Source organism: Rhinoraja longicauda, chromosome 7, assembly GCF_053455715.1.
Source record: "Rhinoraja longicauda isolate Sanriku21f chromosome 7, sRhiLon1.1, whole genome shotgun sequence".
NCBI lineage: Eukaryota > Metazoa > Chordata > Chondrichthyes > Rajiformes > Arhynchobatidae > Rhinoraja > Rhinoraja longicauda.
The window spans coordinates 14,745,711-14,770,012 of NC_135959.1; the positions used below are offsets into that span (position 1 = coordinate 14,745,711).

Consider the following 24,302-nt stretch of genomic DNA (forward strand, 5'->3'; position numbering starts at 1 on the left):
AGGTGCAGGAGATGCATAGTTTGCTCATGCCTATATTTTATCTTCCATTTTCTTGGCAATTTTACAAATTATTGCAAACATTAGCCTCCATTACAATGAAATAAAATCTTTCAGTCCTGACTTGTGGTGCTGAGTGTGCGGAGTTTACATGCTTTCCCTGTGGGGAGAGGGGGAAGGAGGGGAGAGGAAGGGGGCAGGGAGGGAGGGAAGGAGGGAGGGAGGGGGAGAAGGGAGGGGGAAAGAGGGGAGGGGGGAATGGGGGAGGGGGGAGTGCTGCACCAATGCAGGAGAGGTTTGGGCCCAACGGGTCCACTTGGTCTAGTAATGAACTAAAATGGGAAATGGAGTAGGACATTACCCTCCTACCCGTACCCTTCTGCTACTCTTTTAAGAAATCAGGGAAGGAAGTTGATTGATACCATGCAGACCATTGATCTCCTGTCCACACTAGTTCTGTGTTATCCTGCTTTCGCATCCACTCCCTACACATTAAGATTCAAGATTCAAGATTCAAGATAGCTTTATTGTCATCCAAATTGGACGAAATTCAGTCACCCACAGTCCAACAACAAAAACATCAAAATAGGCATTAAAATTGCACAACCCCCAAAACACACAAAAGAAACATCCATCAAGAAAACATCCATCACAGTGAGTCTCCTCCAGTCCTCTCCTCACTGTGATGGAAGGCCACAATGTCTTTTCCCTTCTCCTGCTGTCCTCTCCCGCAGTCAGGTTGTTGTGGTTGCAGGCCGCGCCGGACGGTCCGCAGCGGGCCCAGCCTAAGGCCAATGAACCTGCAAACCCGCACGTCTTTGAGAAGTAGGGGGAAACCAAAGCACCTAGAAGAAACCCAATTGGTCACAGGGAGAACTCTACACAGACAGCACCCAAGGTCAGGATCAAACATGGGTCTCTGGCTCTGTGGGACAGACAGCAGCTCGACCTGCCTAATCTGGCCTATTTGTGACTCCAGACCCAACAAACTGGTTGACTCTTATTTATGCAAGGGAATGGTCTGTGAAACATGTAGTTCAAGAAGGAATTAAGGATGGCCCTGAAATGCCTATCTTGCCACTAACATCAACAACCGACAAATGAATAAACTGGGAAGTTAGATGGTCGTGATACATTGATATGGCTAATTACAGGAAGCTAAACATTGCAAATTCATTTGAGAAAAACACAAACTGCTGGGGAAACTCAGCGGGTCAGGCAGCATCTGTGGGGAGAATGGGCAAGTGACGTTTTGGGTCGGAACCCTTCCCGAAATGGATAGGAAAGGTTTATAGGGATACTAGACCCAGTGGACCCGCTGGGCCCAAACCTCTCCTGCATTGGTGCAGCACCCTCTCCTCCCTCTCCTCCCCCTCACCCCCCTCACCCCTCCTCCCCCTCCCTCCCTCCCTCCCTCCCCCTCCCCACCACCCGCTCCCCCCTCTATTTTCCTCCTCCACCCTTCCTCCACCCTTCCTCCCCCTCCCTCCCCCCTTCCCCTCTCCCCCACTCCATCCACCACAACTCCCCTTATCCTCCCTCCTCCCCTGTCCCTCCCTCCCTAGGAGAAAGATTTAAACTTTAAAATGTGAATAACTTTTAAAATATAACACCGATTTCAATTAAACTTCTTCCACAACAGTGAGTAAAGTGGGCCTAAAATCATCGCACTATCGTGTACTGTTTGGATGTAGTTCAGGAACAAACAAACAAACGAGAGTTTTATTGTATAGATGTAACCGAACTTAGTCAAAATGGACAAGTTGGGCTGAAGGGCCTGTTTCCGTGCTATATGACAATGACCCACTGAGTTACTCCAGCACTTTGTATTTTGCTCTAGATTCCAACACTTGCAGCTTTGTGTCAATAGACAATAGGTGCAGGAGTAGGCCATTCGGCCCTTCGAGCCAGCACCGCCATTCAATGTGATCATGGCTGATCATTCTCAATCAGTACTCCATTCCTGCCTTTTCCCCATACCCCCGCTATCCTTAAGAGCTCTATCTAGCTCTCTCTTGAATGCATTCAGAGAATTGACCTCCACTGCCTTCTGAGGCAGAGAATTCCACAGATTCACAACTCTCTGACTGAAAAAGTTTTTCCTCATCTCCGTTCTAAATGGCCTACCCCTTATTCTTAAACTGTGGCCCCTTGTTCTGGACTCCCCCAACATTGGGAACATGTTTCCTGTCTCTCACGTGTCTAACCCCTTAATAATCTTATACGTTTCGATAAGATCCCCTCTCATCCTTCTAAATTCCAGTGTATACAAGCCTAGTCGCTCCAGTCTTTCCGCATATGACAGTCCCGCCATTCCGGGAATTAACCTAGTAAACCTACGCTTCACGCCCTCAATAGCAAGAATATCCTTCCTCAAATTTGGAGACCAAAACTGCACACAGTACTCCAGGTGCGGTCTCACTAGGGCCCTGTACAACTGCAGAAGGACCTCTTTGCTCCTATACTCAACTCATCTTGTTATGAAGGCCAACATTCCATTGGCTTTCTTCACTGCCTGCTGTACCTGCATGCTTCCTTTCAGTGACTGATGCACTAGGACACCCAGATCTCGTTGTACGTCCCCTTTTCCTAACTTGACACCATTCAGATAATACTCTGCCTTCCTATTCTTACCACCAAAGTGGTCGCCATTTTACTGCAAATGCACTTGACTAGAAAGCATTTGAAATTGATGTAGATTGATCCAGCGTGCCTCAGAAGCTATAACTTCTCCTTAATTAGTTTAGTTTAGAGATACAGCGTGGAAGCCCTTCGGCCCACCGAGTCGGCACCGACTAGCAATCCCAACACTATCCTACAAACACTATCCTCTAAACACTCGGGACAATTTATATTCATACAAAGCCAATTAACCTACAAACCTGTACGTCTTTGGAATGTGGGAGGAAACGGAAGGTCTAGGAGAAAACACACACGGTCACAGGGAGAACGTACAAACTCCGTACACCCGTGGCAGTGCTGTAAGGCAGCAACTCTACCGTGCCCCCCCCCCCCATTACAAACTAACTAAAATATCATCTTTTGCCAGAGTCAATTGGCTCAAACATTATGTGAGCTGTCACCACATAACTTCACCTTCTTTGGAAAGCATATATAGACTGAACAGATAAAGCGGTCTGTAAACCGCTGACACAAATGGAAGGGTGTCACTGGGGAGTTGGCACGTGCAAGGCACAACAAAACCAACTTAGATTCCCAGGATGTGCTCTTCTACAAACAACAACAGGAAATCACAAAACTGTTGGCCGCTCTGATTGGCAGGTCTATTTTTAGTGACAGTGAGCCTCAGGTTTACGAAACTTTGAATATTGCCATTATTCCACTCAAGTTAAATATTTACAGTTCAGTTATCCAGTAATGAAGACACCGGTGGAGAACACACAGGTATAGTGTGCAAGTTTACTGCTGCTGGGTTTTTTGTTGACTCTAGTAGGTTCATTCTTGATGAATTTCATCAATTAATAAATACCAAGCTTATAAATTTGTTTTGGGAGCCTCAAAAGGAAAATAAAATCGAACAATAACCATTTTTGCATTAGGGTCCCAGGAGTTGGAAGTACATTTAATAGTTAAAGTTTTTTTCCAGGTTAAAGTAAAATGTAACCACATTTCACTACTATATTTTACATTTTCCTATGACATAGGATAATTCAGCCCGCACTTATTCCAGCTCTTAAAGTAATCCCTCCAATCTTGAGTAGAAACAGGAACTGCTGATACTGGTTTATAAAAAAGAGACACTAAGTGCAAGAGTAATTCAGCAGATCAGCAGGAGTCTGAAGGAAGGTCCTGACCCCGTAATATCACCCATCCAGGTTCTCCAGAGACGCTGCCTGACTCACTGAGTTACTCAAGCATTTATTATCTTCTTTTCCCTCCAATTTTTAATCTTCCACTCATTTCCCTGTAACCTATTCTATTTCACATATCCATCAATTCCTAACCTTATTCTTCTTCTTCCATCACTTGCACAAGGAGTAATTCACCGGCCAATTAATCCACCAACCAGCATGAATCTGAGATGCGGGAGGAAACTGGCGCATCCTGTGGACACCCCACAAAGCCACAGGGAGAACGAGCAAACTCCACACAAATGACACTGGATTTCAGAATGGAGCCTGGGTCACTGGTACCCTGGGCATTAAAGCCTTGAAAATGTATGGTGCACACTCAATCTGACTCTAATATCAGAGTATCAGAATCTGAGGAAAGATTACAAAAAGTTAACTAGAAGCAACAAACTCCACATGCTGGTTTACAAAAGAAGACACAAAGTGCTGGAGTAACTCAGCATGTCAGGCAGCATCTCTGCAGAACGTAGACAGGTGACGTTTTGCGCCAATACCCTTCTTCTGAAGAAAAGGTCCCAACCTGAAACATCATCCATCCATGTTCTCCAACAACACTGCCTGACCCGCTGAGTTACTCCAGCACTTTGTGTCTTCTCTCTTCGAAAAACTTAGTTATTCAATCTTGAAGTAACACGAAGTGCTGGAGTAATTCAGCAGGTCAGGCAGCATCTGTGATGGGAATGGAAAGGGGGCATTTTGGATCAGGTCCCATCCTCAGATTATATGTAGGATTAGTGTAAATGGATGCTTGATGGTCACTGGAGAGTTGGTGGAATGAAGGACTTGCTACGGTTGTATACATTGTTTTACCTTTTTCCCCCAAACAGGTTCTTAGTCATTTTGAATTTTTGTAAAGGCATTCACAAACATCCAACATCAAAGGTGGATCAACATCAGTGAGCCTGGAGGCAAAGTCTCACCAGGAGGAACAGCAGCTCATATTTCACTTTGGTAGTTTACACCCCAGCGGTATGAACATTGACTTCCCTAACTTCAGGTAGTCCCTGCTTTCCCTCTCGACCCCCTCCCCCTTCTCCCACTAGTCTTCCTGTCCCCGACTACATTCTATCTTTGTCCCGCCCCCTCCCCTGACATCAGTCTGAAGAAGGGTCTCGACCCGAAACGTCACCCATTCCTTCTCTCCCGAGATGCTGCCTGACCCGCTGAGTTACTCCAGCACTTTGTGTCTCACCAGCTACCAAAGCCGCTTGCTCAGTACAGCAGGGTCCCACCTGTTCTGGGTGGGACAAGGTGTAGGTCAGTCTCCCAGCACCTTGGACCACGCATTGCCCAGCCAGTGGCCCTTGCTTCAGATACCCATCTTTAGAAACTGGCATTCTTTCAAAAGAGGTATTTTGCAAAACAGTACAAATGTCAAATGACTAACTGTAATGTCTCTTGGAACGTCATGGGCCCACAATGCAACCAACACCCTTTGATAAAATGTACCTGGGCTTTGCACAATAAACAAAAGCGAACATTGGGTGATTTAAACTCTTTGGTGCACCAGTCACTGAGACCCAGTGGACAGAGGCAACAAATAGCCTATGAATTACAACGAATCCAGCGATGCTACGATACTGCACCGATAATCCATCCCAACACAAGAACAACGTGAAATGTAGCCAGCAAAACACAGAGTAATACGAAGTTAAAGCACCCCACCAATCTGAAACACCAGGGGTGGAAAAATATAACTATTTTTTTTAAATCTCTTTAATGCTTGTTTACCAAACACATACCCGATCGTGACATGCCGTGTGTTGCACTAGTTATTCAGCTATCACCGCGGAACGAGCAAGACAGCCAGAGAGTGTAACTTGGAAAAGACTTACAACCATTACGTTTAACTTCCGAACAGATAGAAGTTTGGTGCACTGACCTGCACCGTTACCTCTCCTTGTAGACCCTTCCTTGTCCACAGATGTCCATGAGCCTCGGACCGCCGCCGCCGCCGCTTCTCTCCGTTTCTCCCCTGCACTGTTTGTTCCTACACTTGTCACCGTTGCGGGCGGAGCCAGCTCTCGGGGCTGGCCCAGGTAAACCAATGTCAGCTGCAACTCGTCCACCTGGGTCTGCAGGTATGCGACTAGCTAGGATCATCGTGGCAAAGTCCTGCCACAAGTCTGTTGCTGAGACGTCTGTTGCTTATTATAGATCGTCCAGTTGTTAAACTAGAGAATTCAATTAAGAGTTTCTCGCGTTTAGTTTGACCTCAGACATCCCAAAAGGAAAGACACAAGAAACTGCAGATGCTGGAATCTTAAGCAAAAAAATAAATAAAGGGGTGTTGGGACTCAACGGGTTAGGCAGCAAAATTTTTTTTTAAATCTCTGGAGGGAAATGGATGGACGACAAAGTTGACTGTCCATCTTAAAAGAGAAGCCAATAATATTTTGCACAATTTAGTATGTTGTTGTTGTTGTTGGCCCTTCGGGTTCGAAGATGACCATGACTTCACTTTCAGTTGGAGGATTGGTGACTGTGGGTCCGGAAGTGACTGGTGAGGCCAATCCGGGCCCGGAAGGCACGCCCACACATAGGACACAAGTGGATGGGTGCTGCAGTGGAAGTGGAGGTAGCCTGGGCCTTGCGCGCGGTGCGTTTCCTCTGGGCCTCTGCAGTGCGCCTGTTCTCCTGTGGTGAGCTTGCTACGCCAGGTTGGACGGTCCAGAGCAAGAGACTCCCAAGTGCTGAGGTTGATGTTCAAGTCTTTGAGGGACACTTTGAGGCAGTCCTTAAACCATTTCTTCTGTCCTCCTACTGAACGCTTGCCCTGACACAGTTCTCCATACAGAAGCTGTTTTGGCAGTCGACTCTCGGGCAGAACAGGCCCTTAGGCCCACAATGTGCAGAACCTTATGGCAAGAACAACTCTCATCTCCCGACACATAATCCATATGACCCTCCATTCCCTACGTATAGGGTTGTCAACTGTCCCGTATTAGCCAGAACATCCCGTATATTGGGCTAAATTGGTTTGTCCCATACGGGACCGCCATTGTCCCATATTAGACCAGGGGGCAGCTGTAGGCCCGGACAGTGTAGGCCCGGACAGTGTAGGCCCGGACAGTGTAGGCCCGGACAGTGTAGGCCCAGAGGCCCGGGCACTGCCTAACGGAGGTTGCGTAACAATCCGCCTCCAGGCCCGGGCGGCCACCATTGGTGGAGCGGGAGCACATGGCCGATGGCGAGGTCACATAGGGCCCGGGGTGGTGACTTCACCTTTTGTCCCTTATTTGGGAGTGAGAAAGTTGGCAACCCTACCTACATATCCATATGTCTATCCAAAGGTCTTTTAAATACCACTATGGTGACTTGGAAGTAATTTGGAAAGCTAACAAAATGGTATTGTTTTCTTCTAGGGGAATTGAATACAAGCGTAAGGAGATTATTGTTTCAGTTTTAGAGGGCGTTGATGAGACTATATCTGGAGTCCTGTGTACAATATTAATTAAAGGAAGATGCGAATGCTTTGGAAAAGAGATACGAAGTGCGGAGCAACTCAGCGGGTCAGTCTGCATCTCTGGAGAATCTGGTGACTTACATTTCGGGTCGAGACCCTTCCTCAGACTGATTGTTCAAGGAAGGGTCCCGACCCAAAACTGGATCCTTATCAGTCTGAAGAAGGTCTGAATGGGGCGTATCATTTTAGTCTGAAGAAAGGGTCCTGACCTGAAGGATCACCTATCCATGTTCTCCAGAGATGCTGCCTGACCCACTCCAGCACTTTGTGTCTTTTTTTTGTTGTAAACCAGCATCTGCAGTTCCTTGTTTATACATTTTGCCAATGCTTTGGAAGCAGTTCAGGGAAATTTTACAAGATCAATAGCTGGAATATATGCGTTGTAGTATAAGGAAAGGTTGGCGGGCTAAACCTCTAACTGTTGGAGTTTAGACGAGCAACAGGGAATGATTGTATAAAATACATGCAAGAGTTGGCCTTCATGCCACACAAGCTGCCCTGCTGTTCAGTATGATCTTGGCTGATCTACTCCTCCTCTGCTCCCAGCCCACAATCCCCAGATCTTTCAAAAGTTTATATACCTCATCTTTGAATACTTCCAACGACCTGCCCACCACAGGGGCATAGAATTCAAGAGATTCACCACTCACTGTGAGAAGAAATTTCCACACAGCTCAGTTTGAAATGCCCAACAGAAGAACACAAGTAAATAGGAACAAGAGTAGGATCATGGATGAGTTGTGCTGGCTTCAACTCTGTGCCAGTTCCCCATAACCCAATTCCTCAAGTAGTCGCTTATTTTATAGCTATGTCCCCCTCATTTGATACTCTCCTACCAGTGGAAAATATCTCAACACCTCCCTTGACAAGTCCCCTTTACGATCTTGATGGAGGAACTCAGTAGGCCAAGCAGCAGCTGTAGAAGCAAAGGGATGGTCACATTTTTGGTTCGACCAGGAGGACTGAGAGTAGAGGGAAAGAAGGCAGTATAAAGAGCTGAGAGGGAGAGGTGAAACAGTAGTCAGAAGGTGATAAGTGGAATCAGGTGAGGTGAGGGATGATGAGTGGAGGATGAGGAGGGGGAGTTTAGAAACACAGGCTGCTTAGTGATGGGAAAATTAGATAGATGGAGCCAGGTGGTCCAAAATACCAACTGTCCATTTGCCTCCACAGATGTTGCTTGACCTATTGGATTCCATCAGCTGTTTCGTGCTCCAGATTCCAGCATCTGAAGTATTTTGTGTCTCTCTTTAATATCTTGTTCGTTTGAATAAGATGGAATGAGGTCACCCTCATTCTTCTGAACACCCAAAGTGCATAGGCTTTCTTGACAGGACAACTCTCTCATCCCAGGATTAGCCTGGTGAATCTCCTTTGGCTACCTCTATTGCTACTATATTCTTTTTTTGGGTAAAGGAATTTAAACTGTGCACTTACACCAGGTTTTTACCTTTCCAACACCTTGCACAATTTTATCAAAACCTCCCTATTCTTAAACCACTTTGAAATAAAAGTCAAATGGTGTTTATCATCTTAATGCCTGCTAACTTTTTATGATTCATACACTGGAACACTAAGATCACTCTGAACATCATTTGTTTGCAGTCTCTCTCCATTTAGATAATAATCCCCCTTTGACTCCTTTTACCGAAGTGCATGACATTACACTTCCTCATATTCAACTCCATTTGCCAGATTTTCACCCATTCTATCTATATCCCATTGTAGAATCACCATGTCCTTCCTCATCACCAAATACCCGTCCACCTACTTCTGTATCTTTGGCAAACTTGGAAACCATTTTTCTTTCCTCCTTCAGGTCATTAATGTAAACGGTAAACAATTAAGTGCCAAAAAACATTGATTACATACATCCCTCCAACTTGAAAAGGATGCATTTATTCCAACTGTTTGCTTTGTACGTGACAGTCAATTTTCAATCCAACCCCTTCAACAACAAACAATTTGCTGGAGGAACTCAATGGGTCAAGCACCATTTATGGTTGGAAAGCAACCCTACCAACGAACAGGCCACCGTCTCCTGCATTGGCACACATCTCATCACATCAGGAGATCACCTCTCTACAGCTTCCGACCTGATAGTACACCAACCGCACAATTCTTGCTACTATCCCTTACCAAGAAATCCACAAATAGATCCTGTTTCTGCCTGCTCTTGTTCCACTAACCTTATGTCCTCATATCTTGATTCTATCCTGTCTCCCCTCGTCCTTTCTCTTCCCACCTACATCTAAGAACACCATGCAAAAGTGTTGATTCTTATCCATCTACAATGCTTTTTAGATTTAGATTTAGAGAAACAGCGCGGAAACAGGCCCTTTGGCCCACCGAGTTCGCTCCGCCCAGCGATCCCCGCACATTAACATTATCCTACACACACTAGGGACAATTTTTGCATTATACCCAGTCAATTAACCTACATACTTGTACTTCTTTGGAGTGTGGGAGGAAACCGAAGATCTCGGAGAAAACCCACGCAGGTCACGGGGAGAACGTACAAACTCCGTACAGACGGCGCCCATAGTCAGGATCGAACCTGAGTCTCAGGCGCTGCATTCGCTGTAAGGCAGCAACTCTACCGCTGCGCCACTGTGCTGCTCCATATGTTGTTACTCTAGCAGATTATTTTGCTTGAGATTCTTGATTCTGCAGTCTCTTGTGTCTCCCTTATCTTGAAATCACATCTCATCTTTCGAAAGTCTCCCGCAAGTGAAAACATCTAACCTGTCATGACCTTTTGGGATCCAATATTTCTATAATATCCACCAGGATTCTTCGAATCTTCAAAAAAAACACCGAACAAACCTGTTTAGCCTTTATTGTTGAGACATGCAAGACCTTGAGGGATCTTGGTGGGGTGGATATGGAGAGAATGTTTCCTCGTGGGAGAACTTTGAACCAGAGTCATTATTTGAGAGCAAGGTGTGGCCCATTTACACCAGGAATGAGGTGAAACTTCTCTTCACACAACTCATAAGACTTTGGATATCTCATGCAGCTCATAGAACAGTAGAGCACAAGGATGGGCCCTTCGGCCCGCAATATCTGTGCTGAACATGATGCAAGACCACCTCATATCTGCCTGCACATAATCCATATCGCTCCATTCCCTGCACATCCATATGCTTATCCAAAAATCTCTTAAACCACCATATCTCCCTCAACTACCACCGCTGGCAAAATGTTTCAGGCACTTACCACCCTCTGTGATCCTCAGAGTTAAGATATGGTCCTGAGGTTTTAAAGGCATCATTTGGAGGTTGGGATGTCTTCCAAGTTTCCCACCTTATCTGTGAATATCTCATCTGTCCTTCACCATTGCTGAGTCTAAATCCTGGAGTTCCCTGTCCAACAGCACTAGGGGAACATTCACCAAAAGGACACAGCAGTTCAGATATCTCATCACCATCTTCTCAAGGGCAGTTACTTTTTGGTTTAGAAACACAGCATGGAAACTGGCTCTTTGGCCGATGGTGTTCACATCGACCATTAATCACCCATTCACACAGTTCTGTTATCCCACCTACTCCCCGATTCCCTACACACTAGGGACAATTTTATAACAGCAAATTAACCTACAAATCCACACATCATTGGGATGTGGGAGGAAATCAGAGCACTCAGAGCAAACCCACGCAATCACAGGGAGAATATGCAAACTCCACACAGAGAGCACCTGAGGTCAGGATTGAAATCCATCTCTGGTGCTGTGAGGTAGCAGCTTTACCAACTCTGGAACTCTGCTGCCTCTGGAGCATTACTGGCCTTGCCAATGAATGAATGAATGAATGAATGAATGAATAAGTTTATTGGCCAAGTATGTGCATATACAAGGAATGTGCCTTGGTGCTCCGCTCACAAATGACAAAACAAACATACTGTTAACAATTAAGAATAAAGCATAATCACATCAAAACAATAAGGATACAAAATTGCGGCCTAAACATGTGGGTGAAAATAAACCAGAGCAAAAAAGAGGCCACAGACTTTGGTTATTGAGTGGAACTACTACTACTCGTGGAAAAAAAGCTGTTTGTATGTCTGGCTGTGGCTGTTTGACAGTCCGGAGTCGCCTTCCAGAGGGAAGTGCTTCAAAGATTTTGTGGCCAGGGTGAGAGGGGACAGAGATGATCTTGCCCGCTCGCTTCCTGGCCCTTTCAGTGTACAGTTCGTCAATGGGGGGAAGGTTGCAGCCAACAAACAAGCTTCTCAGCTGATCGAACGATCCGTTGCAGCCTCCGGATGGCCAGATCCCCAAATGACAACACAATAGCAACGCAATAAATTAGGGTGCACAGTGGCGCAAGCGCCACAGTCCTGGGTTTAATATGACTATGAGTGCTGTCTGTATGGAGTGTATGTCCTCCCTGTGAATGCATAGGTTTTTTCCAGATACTCTTATTTCCTCCCACACTCCAAAGACGTACAGGTTTGTGGGTTGATTGGCTTCAGTTAAAAATCTGTAGGATAGTGTTACTGTACGGGCTGATCGCTGGTGCACAGGGGTGATTGCTAGTCAGCACGGGCTTGGTGACCCGAAAGGCCTGTTTCCACGCTGTATCTTTAAAGTCCAAGATCTAAATGACAGTTTCTGGAATCTGCAGCAAAAAACAAATTGCTACAGGAACTCAGTGGGTCAGGCAGCATCTGTGGAGGGGATTAGCCAGTCAGCATTTTGGGTCAGAGCCCTTCTGTAGAATGATAACCATCCTGTTCCAGACTATCACCTGTTCATTTCCCTCCACAGATGCTGCCTGATCCACTAACTTCCTCCAGCAATTTGTTTTTTGCTTTAAAATGTAGCTTTCCGGTTAAATATTACTCTAGGATTGAAATTAATGTTATTGCACAAACATTAAATGCTCAGAGCACCTTCTCCCCCATATTTTACATTTAAAAGCCAGTTCAATAGTTTGAAATAAACAGATTACTACTTGTGTTAAGTAGTGGAAAGTCCTCAACTTCAAGGTTATTTCTAACCCGATTGTTTATCAAATTTCTACAGTAGGAGCATAAGATGGAAAGAATAATACCAAGCCCAATGGAATAGCAATAGTAAAGTGGGATTTCCAATCAAACCCATCATACAGTGATAAGGTTAGTGATTTCCCCACATGACCCGCTGAGTTCCTTCTTCGCCATGGTATCAAAGAGATGATTATTACCACATACTTTTCAACTGGGGACTAAGGGAAGAAAATAATCAGCTAACAAGTGCCATTAATCATAGAGAGAATCAATTCTCCCCCAGTATATTAGGCACAATCGTGACTTTAATATTAAGAGAAATGTGTAAAAATAAAATTAAAAAGATGTACTTTAGATGAACAATTGAGTTTATTATGAAACAAAATCAGAAAATGCTGGAAGAACTCACCTGGCCAAGCATTATCTGTGAAAAGGGAAACCAGTGAACATAAGAGCTGGAGGAGAGGGTGACACTAATGTAAATAAAGCAAGCAATGCCTTAAGCCCGTGTCCCATTTAGGTGATTATTTAGGCGACTACAGGTGACTAGGCTGTTGCTACACGGTCGCCGGGGTGTCGCCTGAATGGTCGTGAGTAGTCTCCAAAGAGTCGTAGCATTTTTCTGATCGCCGCTGGATTTTGAAATGTTTAAAAATTTTCAGCGACTGTTGGCTTGAGGCCAATGATCGTAGCTTGACGTCTCCTGATATAGGTGCTGTCGTAGGTTGTCGCCAGGGTGTCGCCAGGTGACGTAGGTTGTCGCCAGTGCTTGACTTTGATGAATTCCATTGGCAACTACCTACATCAACCGGCGACAGGTACCGGCGTCAAAACTGGAGGTCAAAATGACGTGAATTGTCTTCAGTTGTCGCCGACAAGGTCGTAGCTTGTGACAGGTAGACTTAGGTTGACTTCAATTGTCATAGGTTGTCGCCTGCGCGGTCATAGGTTGTCGTAGGCGTGATCGTAGGTGGACATCCTAAGTCACGGGGATTGGGTCACCGGTTGTCGGTAGCTTGCCGTAGCTTGACGTCGACTAGTGGTAGGTTGTTGTAGCTTGTCGTAGACATTGTCGTGGGGGGGGTCCAGTTGCTGGTTTTACAGCGACCTGCTACGACTATGACAGTCGCCGGCAGTCGCCTAAAAAATCGCCTAAGTGGGACAGGCCCTTTATATAGGTCGACCCAAAACGTCACCTATCTATATCCTCTAGAAATGGTGCCTGACCCACTGAGTTACCCCTGAGTTATTTGTGTTCTGTGCAAGATTCCAGCATCTGCAGATCCTTGTGTCTACTTAATATTGCCTACTTGCTTTGACTTTTTCCCATTGAGTTATGGTCAGTACCTGCAGCAATGTTTTCCCTACCCATTTTCACACTATGGCCACATGATTCCCTTGTCCCTTCATCTACAACCTGTCCTTGGCTGCATCATCTGAGATATGGATTACCTTGCAACTAACTCTGCCCTAGAGTATTTGAGTCATAGTTTGGAAACGGGCCCTTTGTACCAACTTGCCTATGCCGACCAACATGCCCCATCTATGCAAGTTCCACCTGCCTCCATTGGGTCCATACCCCTCCAAACCTGTCCTATCGATGTACCTTTCCGAATGTTTTTAAAACATTGAGATAGTGCCTGCCTCAATTACCTCCTCCAGCAACTTGTTCCATATACTTATCACCCTTTGTGTAAAATACTGTACGGAGTTTGTACGTTCTCTCCGTGACTTTTCCCCGAGTGCTTTGGTTTCCTCCCACACTCCAAAGACGTACAGACCGGAGGTTAATTGGCTTCGGTAAAAATTGTAAATTGTCCCGAGTGTGTAGGATGGTGCGAGTGTAATGGGATCGCTGGTATACGAACCAGAAAAATCAGCGGAGATTCGGTGGGCCGTAGGACATGTTTCCGCGCTGTATCTCTAAGCTAAATTCAGCGGGTCAGGCAGCATCTTTGGCGAGGGGTCCAAATGGTCCCAACTAAAAAGATGGCCTATCCATTTCTCAACAGAGCTTTATATGAAAATCATGGTTTCCACAGTCTTGCTCTCTCCTGCCTTCCAGCACGTTTTCAAATGCTGTGGATTAATTCCACCATTGGTTGATGGAAGTAGTGGAAGACCCCTTCATGTGAAAACCCAGAACATTGAGACATAATAAGTTAGATGTGTGGTGGCACTGCGCAGCAGCTGCGGCTCACCTGCAGTCCGTTTGTCTTTTTGTATTTTTTAATTTTTTTGTCTTAATTGTGTTTGGATGTGATGTAGTATTTTTTTGTAGTTGTGTACGATGTGTGGGGGGGGTGGAACTATAAAAAAATTGTCTCTTCCGAACGTAGACGTGACCTTTTTTCTGGTTCGTGTCCCCGTTCATGCTGCGGCCTACCATCGGCCAAACACCTGGAGCTGGCAGCCTCCAGCTGGGACCACCTGGGGCTCTGGTTAGCAGAGCCCATGGACTGTACTCACCACCTGCGGAGCTAGCTGTCTTCAGAGGCTGTGGTGGCACTGCGAGTGCGGCTGCGACTCGCCTTCGGAGGCTTCGGCCGCGGGCCACGGGCCCTGTGGACGTCGGAAGCTCTCAGGTCCCTGGGTGGGGCCGACTTCGGGAGCTCTGGCAGTAGCAGCGTCTTCGTCCGCCCCGAATCGCGGGGCTTGGGTCGGCCCACTGCGGACCTTTCACCGTCCGGCGCGGCCTGGAATAGGCCGCGGGATTTTCCACCGCCCGGCGGGGGCTTCAATGTCGGGAGCCCCGACCGCCCCGACATGGCAATTTCGACTGCCTGACCGCAGGAGAAGACGGCAGGGAAGAGAAAGACATTCTGGCTTTCCATCACAGTGAGGAGGTGACTGGAGGAGACTCACTGTGATGGATGTTTTTTTTGTTTTAGGTTGGTTTTGTGATTGTGTGCTTAACTGCTTTCTTTTTATTGCCTCTCATTGTTGACTGTGGGTAACGTAATTTTGTCCAAAAACATGTTTTTGGATGACAGTAAAGGCTATTCTATTCTAGATGTTGTTGGTGACACATAATTTCTAATTATTTGAGCATGGTGAAATAGCATTGTTAAATTTATCAACATTTGATAAACATTTCTTACAAACCACCTCTCCTGTAGCTATTGGAGTAACACTTTTTCACATAATTCAATCCACACTAAAACAAAGTGACTTGGTCCGCGAAACTTGAAGCCCAATTGAAATGCAGAAATCAATGACAAACCCTCACATATGGACACATTACCCATGATATTCTGCCACAGTTAGATCAGAATAGCTCAATTTCAGAGCTTTAGTTTATTGTACAACAAAATATATTAAAAGACCATAAATAACCAAGGACAAAATATTTTTAAGTTCCCCAGATTAACATGTTGCAATATTGCATGGTTTCACATCCTGTTAATTATACTGCCTCCAAGAGCTCCTTTCAGTTAATTACTGTAGTTTTCTTCAATGGCCAGATATTATTTAGTAAGGAAATGTCCTTGAATGAGCCTCGCTGAAAACAGTGGTTAAGTTGTCCTGCCCCTCCCCTCCTCTCTTCCAGCTTTCTTTCCCGCCCTCCCACCATCCTGCAATCAATGTGAAGGGCCCCGACCCAATCGCCACCCATCGTATTCTCCAGAGATGCTGCCTGACCTGTAGCGTTACTCCAGCATTTTGTGTCTTTCTTTAATAATTATGAACTCTTATGGTCTTCGTGGAAATGATTATTTCAGATATCTTCAACTTAGAGATTATGTAAAATCGAACTCCCAAAATTTTCGAATTAGAAATTCAGAAATTCTTGATGAATGTTGGAACAAACATCCTAATACAGAAAAATTAATATCTTATATATATAATATCTTATTAGACAGTGACATTCCCTCCACGGACTTATACAGACAAAAATGGGAAAAAGAATTAAACCAAGTAATTACGAAAGATACTTGGGAAGAAAGTTTGCAACATATACATCAGTGTTCACTAAACGCCAGACATTCTCTAATACAATTTAAAGTAATACATAGGTTACACTATTCAAAAACAAAACTACATAAAATTTTCCAACTTATCTCACCTAAATGTGATAAATGTCAACATTTAGAAGCTACATTATTTCATATGTTCGCAAACTGTATAAAAATTAAAAAATTCTGGGTAAATATTTTTAGCATAATATCTAAAGTAACCAGCACACAATTGGACCCAGATCCAAAATTAATTATACTCGGAATATTAGAATTAAATCAAACATTTAGAGCAACACAAAGAAACTTTATGGATTATAGTTTAATAACGGGAAAAAAATTAATTCTAAAATTTTGGAAAGGCCCTACGGTCCCCACAATCAAAATGTGGATTATAGAAATGACGGAGACCTTAAACGTGGAAAGAATCAGATTTTCCCTGTTGGACAAACAGGAATTATTCATTGGAATATGGTCTCCTTTTATTGATTACTTAAAGGGTCAGAATGGTTCAGCACAGGAACCTGACTAGCACTCGGACTAAAGAATGGATGAAATGCTATACTTTGAAATGTACGTATATATCTCGAATGAAGTTTTTGTTATTTTAATAAATTTTTCCATTCTTCTTTAACTAACTTTTTCCTTATCTTTATAATTTGTTTTTGTTTTTGTTTTTATTTTGCTTCTCTCTCTTTTCTTTCTTTACTTCATCTATTTCTTTAGTTCTATCTAGTTTTTAAAAAAAAAGGGGGCAAAAGGTATTGGAGACAATATAATAATAATTGACAATATTATCAATTTAAAAATGTATGACTGTAAAGATGTACCTATCTCCAATAAAAATTTATCTCAAAAAATATATTAAAAGACCATAAATAACCAAGGACAAAATATTTTTAAGTTCCCCAGATTAACATGTTGCAATATTGCATGGTTTCACATCCTGTTAATTATACTGCCTCCAAGAGCTCCTTTCAGTTAATTACTGTAGTTTTCTTCAATGGCCAGATATTATTTAGTAAGGAAATGTCCTTGAATGAGCCTCGCTGAAAACAGTGGTTAAGTTGTCCTGCCCCTCCCCTCCTCTCTTCCAGCTTTCTTTCCCGCCCTCCCACCATCCTGCAATCAATGTGAAGGGCCCCGACCCAATCGCCACCCATCGTATTCTCCAGAGATGCTGCCTGACCTGTAGCGTTACTCCAGCATTTTGTGTCTTTCTTTAATAATTATGAACTCTTTCACATAAAGGATTATGAGTCTCTCCACGACTATTCAAGCCAAATAGTACTTGCAAAAGATTCATATCCAAACGTTTCAGTAATACTGATAATTTGAATCTGCCATGAGAAAGCTCAAAAATAGTCTATCCTACTTTAAAAAACCCATTTGAATGCAACTTTCAAGGAGCTAATTCAATAACGAAGTTCTAAGTACCTGAAAATCTTACAAATGTTTTAATGTCACATCATTGTAACAGGTTTGGAGACCTATAATTCACTTGCAGGCACCCATTCTTCTTTATATTTCATATGTCTACCATAACCAAGTAGAGTTCTATTTTTCATGGAAAGATCAAGATAAGTCAGGTACAAGCATTTGTGTACAATACTAGACAGACAAATACTTATTATGCATTCAGGAGGGAACACACACCAACAGCTGGTTATCAAGGTCTATTGATGCCCCCATGAAACCATTGTTAAAATGCAAGTTCCCAGCTACACTGGGTGTAACATTACTTCTCCTTTGTTATTACTTTCTTCAATCTGGAACGATGCCAAAGCTGTTATAGCTATATATATTTTTGAGTATAATTTGCTTCCAGCAGTTTCTCTATTTATTCTTGATTTCTTTAGCAAGTCACTTGGTACCTCTCTTTGTAAATTTACAAGAGTAATACCTATAATCTGGCATACTTAGGGCTTTGGCATTTGACTTAGATTTTCTGGACTATTGGATACTATGTCAAATAATACTCCAATACAGAGATGTGTAGGAAAAAAAACTGCAGATGCTGGTTTAAATCGAAGGTATGCACAAAATGCTGGAATAACTCAGCGGGTCAGGCAGCATCTCAGGAGAGGAGGAATGGGTGACGTTTCGGTCGAGACCCTTCTTCAGAGTGATCTACCTCCAATACAGAGAGATTACCCAACTATAGCAGTACTAAATTTTCCATTTTCCACTACTCTCATCATTGAGCTCTCTGACTAGCCATGTAACAGTGTCAATGAGTGATAAATTAGAAGATTGTATTGGTTCTACAATAGAACTGAAACAGGATATTTCAACTGTGTTAGCACCAAGTTTTATTGAACCAATTTAATACCAGTTATATTAGGGAGCCAATTCTTTCATTGGACTCTAAAGGTAATGGGTCATATGCAGAATATATAATATGCTAAAGTGTATTAAATATTTTCCTTTGTAGACACAAAATGCTGGAGTAACTCAGAGGGTCAGACAGCATTGCAGGAGAGAAGGAATGGGTGACGTTTCGGGTCGAGACCCTTCTTCAGACTGATGTCAGGGGAGGGGGTGGGACAAAGATAGGATGTAGTAGGAGACAGGAAGACAGTGGAAGAACTGGGAAGGGGGAGGGGAAAGAGAGGGACAGAGGAACTGTCTGAAGTTAGAGAAGTCAATGTTCATACCGTAGGGGTGTAAACTGCCCAAACGAAATATGAGATGCTGTTCCTCCAATTTGCACTGGGCCTCACTATGACAATGGAGGCCCATGACAGAAAGGTCAGACTGGGAGTGGGAGGGGGAGTTGAAGTGCTCAGCCACTGGGAGATCAGGTTGGTTAAAAGACTGAGCGAAGGTGTTGAGCGAAGCGATCGCCGAGCCTGTGTTTGGTTTCGCCGATGTAAAGAAGTTGACATCTGGAACAGCAGATACAATAGATGAGGTTGGAGGAGGTGCAAGTGAACCTTTACCTCACCTGGAAAGACTGTTTGGATCCTTGGATGGAGTCGAGGGGGGAGGTAAAAGGACAGGTGTTGCATCTCCTGCGGTTGCAGGGGAAAGTACGTGGGGAGAGGGTGGTTTGGATGGGAAGGGACGAGTGGACCGGGGAGTTAAGGAAAGGCTTTGGAAATCATATTAGATTATTGAATATACACAGGATTGTCTAATTAACATCTACAGGTAAATTTCAAAGTCAGTGGTACAATTAATTAGGCTTTTGAAAACTAGTTTATAAAGGTTTTTTCTTTTGCTCATAACATTAACAATAGAAACAGTGTGCAAGGTTTTCCTTGGTTCAATGGATTTATTCGCAACTTTTGACAGCTTGTATTCAAGTTCAGTTAATGATATTCACTTACAAAGATGAGCTACAATGTAACAGAGAAATGTCTATAGATTATGTGATAATGAATGAAACCCTTTTGAAAAGTTGCATCTCTTTGCATTTTTTAAAATTCCTAAGAAGGAAAACCAAATGCAGTGGACAAAGTAAAATTCTCTGGCATATAACGTGAAAGTATGGGTACTTCATTAACACGTTCAAACAAAATTGATAATACAGAATTCAATTGTACTGAAATGTGGAATGTTCTTCTTGAAAGTTTCAAAGGTTCATTCTCCTTTCCAAATGATTATGGAGATAAACCTTCGCTAACGTCAAAATTCCTTCAGAGATGATGCCCTGGATGGAAACAAGAATAATTTTAATTTAAAGTAAACTTACAACTCAACTTAAAAGGTAAGTAACATGCAGATGCTGGAAGTCTGAAATAAAATCAGAAAATGCTCTGGATACTTAACAGATCATGCAGCATTTGTGGGCAGAAAAACAGAGTCAATATTTCAGATTAATGACCTCTCAGAATAGAAGAACTGAAGAAACAAACATTTTTTTAGATTGCAGACAGGAGCAACAGTGTAGAGAACAAAGGAAATGGCTGCAAAAGGTTATGTACCCAGGGTGTCCAGGTTAAACATTCTGCAATGCAGTCAGCATGTATTGTTTTTCCCTCTCTGTTGTCTTCATTCATCTTCCTCTCTTATAGTCCTCCAAACAAATCATCAATGATTAATAAGTAATAATTTCTCTCGCTTGGAAGGTACTGAAGATAACTTTGACCTTCACCGCATCAATGGCATTCAAGCTGTTCTTTCCACTGGATCCCACTCTCTCCGCATTTTAAGCATGCTTGTTTTCTTACTTTACCAGTTCTTAATGAAGGGTCACAGGCTTGAAACATTAATCTATTTGTTTCTCCACAAATGCTGGATCCCCAGCACTTTCCGTTAGTCCTTAGTGTATTTTATTTTCAAAGTTTTGTTGCTTTTCTTTGGAAATACTCTCCGTGAAACAAGATAAAATGGCAGGCTGAAACTGTTAGCTCTGATATTAATTCTGTGCACAAAACCAATTGCAGCTTAGGTTCAGCAATTATCTCTACATACGAGCATGAGATCAGAGATTACAGAGATGGGCAACAAATGAACCAGCTGTCTCTTACTGTAAATAAATCCAAAGACTTCTCCTCAATCACTTAACGAACCAGACAGGCAAAAACACCCCTGGGGCTGTGGCAACTTGGTCACGGGTGAGCATGTTTACAGAGCTGAAGATTCTTACAGATTTTACATCAGCTCAATCAAAATGAAGAACCCTATGACAGTGCATTTCTTATACTATAAACAATTCACTAATCATCTTGTTTTGATGTTACTCTTTTTCTTGGACACCAAGTTTCCATTATTAGAAATTCAATACTGCTCAAGCACAGAGGTACAAATACTTTAATAACAAATTAAAATAATTATTCTTGACCAGCGATGTTCATTCAGAGGATAAAAGTTGGAAAAAATACTTTATGCTGTTTCAAGCATAATGTGCTTATTTGTGCATTGACAAAATATGTACATTATAGGATCTATAATGGCTGAGAACAGTAAATTTAATTTCAAATCTATCACCACATGCAATGTCACTATAGATACAAAATGATTTAAAGATTTTATTGATTTAATTGAATTGCACAATTTTTCAAACTATTGAACAGTTGCAAAATGGAATGCTGAATATGATCGGGACTTCATGATGTGCACCAGTACATATAATTAGGCTAGTATTTGCACATTTTTTGCATTTAAAGAAAACTTGCAACAGTGGCATCAATCTTTGTATGAATGTGTATTCAGTGATGCAGAGCTCTGACAACTAAATAGCTTGAGGCGAGAATAGGAATGGAACTCAGCCAATTGTTCCTCACTAATACACCTAATTTTCATTTTAGTGAGGTTGATGCTGCTACTTAGAACAGTACAACACAGGAACAGGCACTTTGTACCACCATGTATGTGCTGACCATGACCCCAATCTAACTAATCCCATTTTCCTGCAAAACGCTGAGATCCCTCCATTCCCTGCCTGTTCATGTGTCTGTCTAAGTGCCTTTCAAACATTGCTATTGGATCTCTTTGCACCACCTCCCTTGGCAGTGTGTTCCAGGCATAAAAACATTTCCAAAAAACCTTGTAAATCTATTTTACCTATTCCCTTTTATAAGACATTGATGGATTCATCTCATGTGAATCCCTTTAAGTTGTTTTAAAGGTGTTTGGATGGAAGAGCAGGAATCCTCTTCGCAGGCAGTCATTAGCGCTGCCACAATCTCCAATCCACAATAAGAGAATCTGGATGTTGTCCTGTTAGTCGTCACAACAGTTCAGCCCGTGCTAATTTGTGGAATTGTTCCAGGTTAGAACTGACACTCTTAAGAGATCCAGTCATAATGATAGATCATGCTGGTTTAATTATGGAACGACAAATATAACACAAAAAAATGAACATGTGAAATCCATTCCCCCGTTGCTTGGATCAAAGTGCAAAAACATTTTTAGGTCATTATTTTTACGTATATTATTTCAATTTATTTTTTCCAATTCCCGATCATTGAGCCCAATGTTATGATGGGAATGCAAGTAATTTCCATCTTTATTAATCCACCATGTTGATGACATTAATCGGTAGGATTTTTTATTGAATAGATTAACTGCTAAAATATTAAATAAAACTATTAAAATAAATCAGTCATGTTACTACATTTAAAGTTTTGTTTTGGTAAAAAAAAATTGGAATAGTGATACTCCTCATCTCTCTCTTGCATGAAGGTCCAACTCTTTTTTTTAAAGTTTATGGAAGCCAGGTGCTTTCCAGACAGAATGATTCAGCTCAGAGCAACTCTGTGACAGGAATCCAAAACGGATTCCACATTTCCACAGTAAAGATTTAAAATATATAAATAATTCAAAAAATTTAATTAACAACTCATTCACTTTACTTGTGTGGGAGAGATCAGTTGTTGAAGAAATATCCTTTATCAGAATCCTGATTGGAAAATTAGCTGCTCCATTCCCCCTTATTCCATGGAGTTACTACTTTCCGGTCTGCTCAAATCCTGCCCTGAGTTCCACTGGGAGCAAGACAGCCAACGAACTTCTCAATCAGTACAAATGATGGACTGATGGCAGATAATTTGAAGTTTAACAAAAAAATTTAGCAGGCGGGATCAAACATTAACACAAGAATCAGCTTTAACTGATTTCTTTATGTAGTGATAGCTTTAAACACAGTGCAGTGGATAAGAGTATAAACATGCCTGAGAAGTTGGATCCCTGTTGTGCATTTGTTGATAATAACTGAGCTTCAGTGGTTATCCTTGATGTACCTTGGCTAAGGATGGGGAAAACAAGTTGGAAATAAACTTATGTAGAGTGAAGCCAAGATTAGTCTCACCTGCCTTGGCTTCCACATTCAAACACCCATCAACATTCAATGCCTTGAGCTCATTGCAGAAGAAAACCTTTTTTTTGAAGAGTAGCTACAGCTTGTGGATCTATATGCCGGCAAAGAATCAGCACTTTCAGAAGTGGTGGAGCACATCAATGTCTACTCATGTTTATAATTTCAATGTAAAGTTGCATATAAGTAACCTTATTAGCCTCGACAGACATACATCTTGGTTACCTAAAGCATCAAAACTTCCGTGTAAACAATTGTTTTGAAAGCACAAAATGGCCTGATTGGTCTGCTGGCAGCTATTTGTTAGATCTGAAAGATTCTAATTAATTTACGTGTTCAAAATACAGCTAAACCCTCTTGGCCTGCACTACAGTGGTGCAAACAAAACCAACACTAAATAAAGTATAAATAACATTTTCTTTTACAGGTTAAATACAGAGCCCACTGAGCAATAGAAATCATTTTGCCAAATTGATTAGTAATTGTCTCCTCTCAAAAATGTTCTATGTTGTGATTCACCAATGGAATTCTTACTCACTTTGGCTACCTGTGGAGCAAATGACCAAAGTAGATGATGTAAGAATTATTTTTGGATGTTGGATATTTTCAGCCTGAAAGCTACACACACACACACACACACACACACACACACACACACACAAGCAACACCATCAAATGTAATGTCTCAAAGATACCTGTTGAGTGATCTATTTAGGGGACAATCAGGAGATCGCCGACTGGAACGCTCAGGTGAATGTAAACCTGGACTTAAGGAAGGTTGAGGCGGTGAAGTTGTGCGGTAAGAGGGGCCATGTCGGCGAAGTTCTTGAACTGCGCATTCCCTGTAAAAGTACATTCAGAATGCTTTTAATTAGCACAAGCAAATGTCTCCATTGCCAGAAAAAGTGTAAAAGGTTTAACACCAGTATAATTCGGAGCAATTTATCTTATTATATTTTGTATATCATACAAATAATGCAATAATATGAAGACACAGGAAACTGCAGATGGCATTTTGAGCAAAAACAAAATGCTGGAGGAACGCAACGGGGGTCAGGAAGCATCAATGGATAGACAATGTTTCAGGGTGGGACCCTTTTTTAGACTCTAAAGAAGTGTCCCAACCTGAAACTATGTCGTTCCACTCCCTCCACAGATGCTGCCTGACCTGTTGAGTTCCTACAGCACTTTATTTTGCTCACATTAAGCAGTAATACTCTGCTGCATATTAACTGAACAGTTTAAGGCAAAACAACTCT

General features: G+C 42.7%; 2 protein-coding genes across 2 annotated transcripts in view; both read right to left on the minus strand.

Annotated features, from left to right (window-relative positions):
- Positions 1-5,836, minus strand: part of LOC144595096 (CRACD-like protein) — a 145,931-nt gene extending 140,095 nt beyond the window's left edge. Inside the window, exon 1 of the mRNA XM_078402147.1 lies at positions 5,752-5,836. The gene's annotated coding sequence lies outside the window, so the exon portion shown is untranslated. The remainder of the gene's footprint in view (positions 1-5,751) is intronic.
- Positions 5,837-19,648: 13,812 nt separating this feature from the next.
- tsga10 (testis specific, 10) overlaps positions 19,649-24,302 on the minus strand; it is a 44,418-nt gene continuing 39,764 nt past the window's right edge. Inside the window, exons 16-17 of the mRNA XM_078402980.1 lie at positions 23,739-23,885; positions 19,649-19,935 (exon numbers count right to left, since the gene is read on the minus strand). Coding sequence (XP_078259106.1) covers positions 19,911-19,935; positions 23,739-23,885 — 172 coding nt within the window. The 3' untranslated portion in view covers positions 19,649-19,910. The remainder of the gene's footprint in view (positions 19,936-23,738; positions 23,886-24,302) is intronic.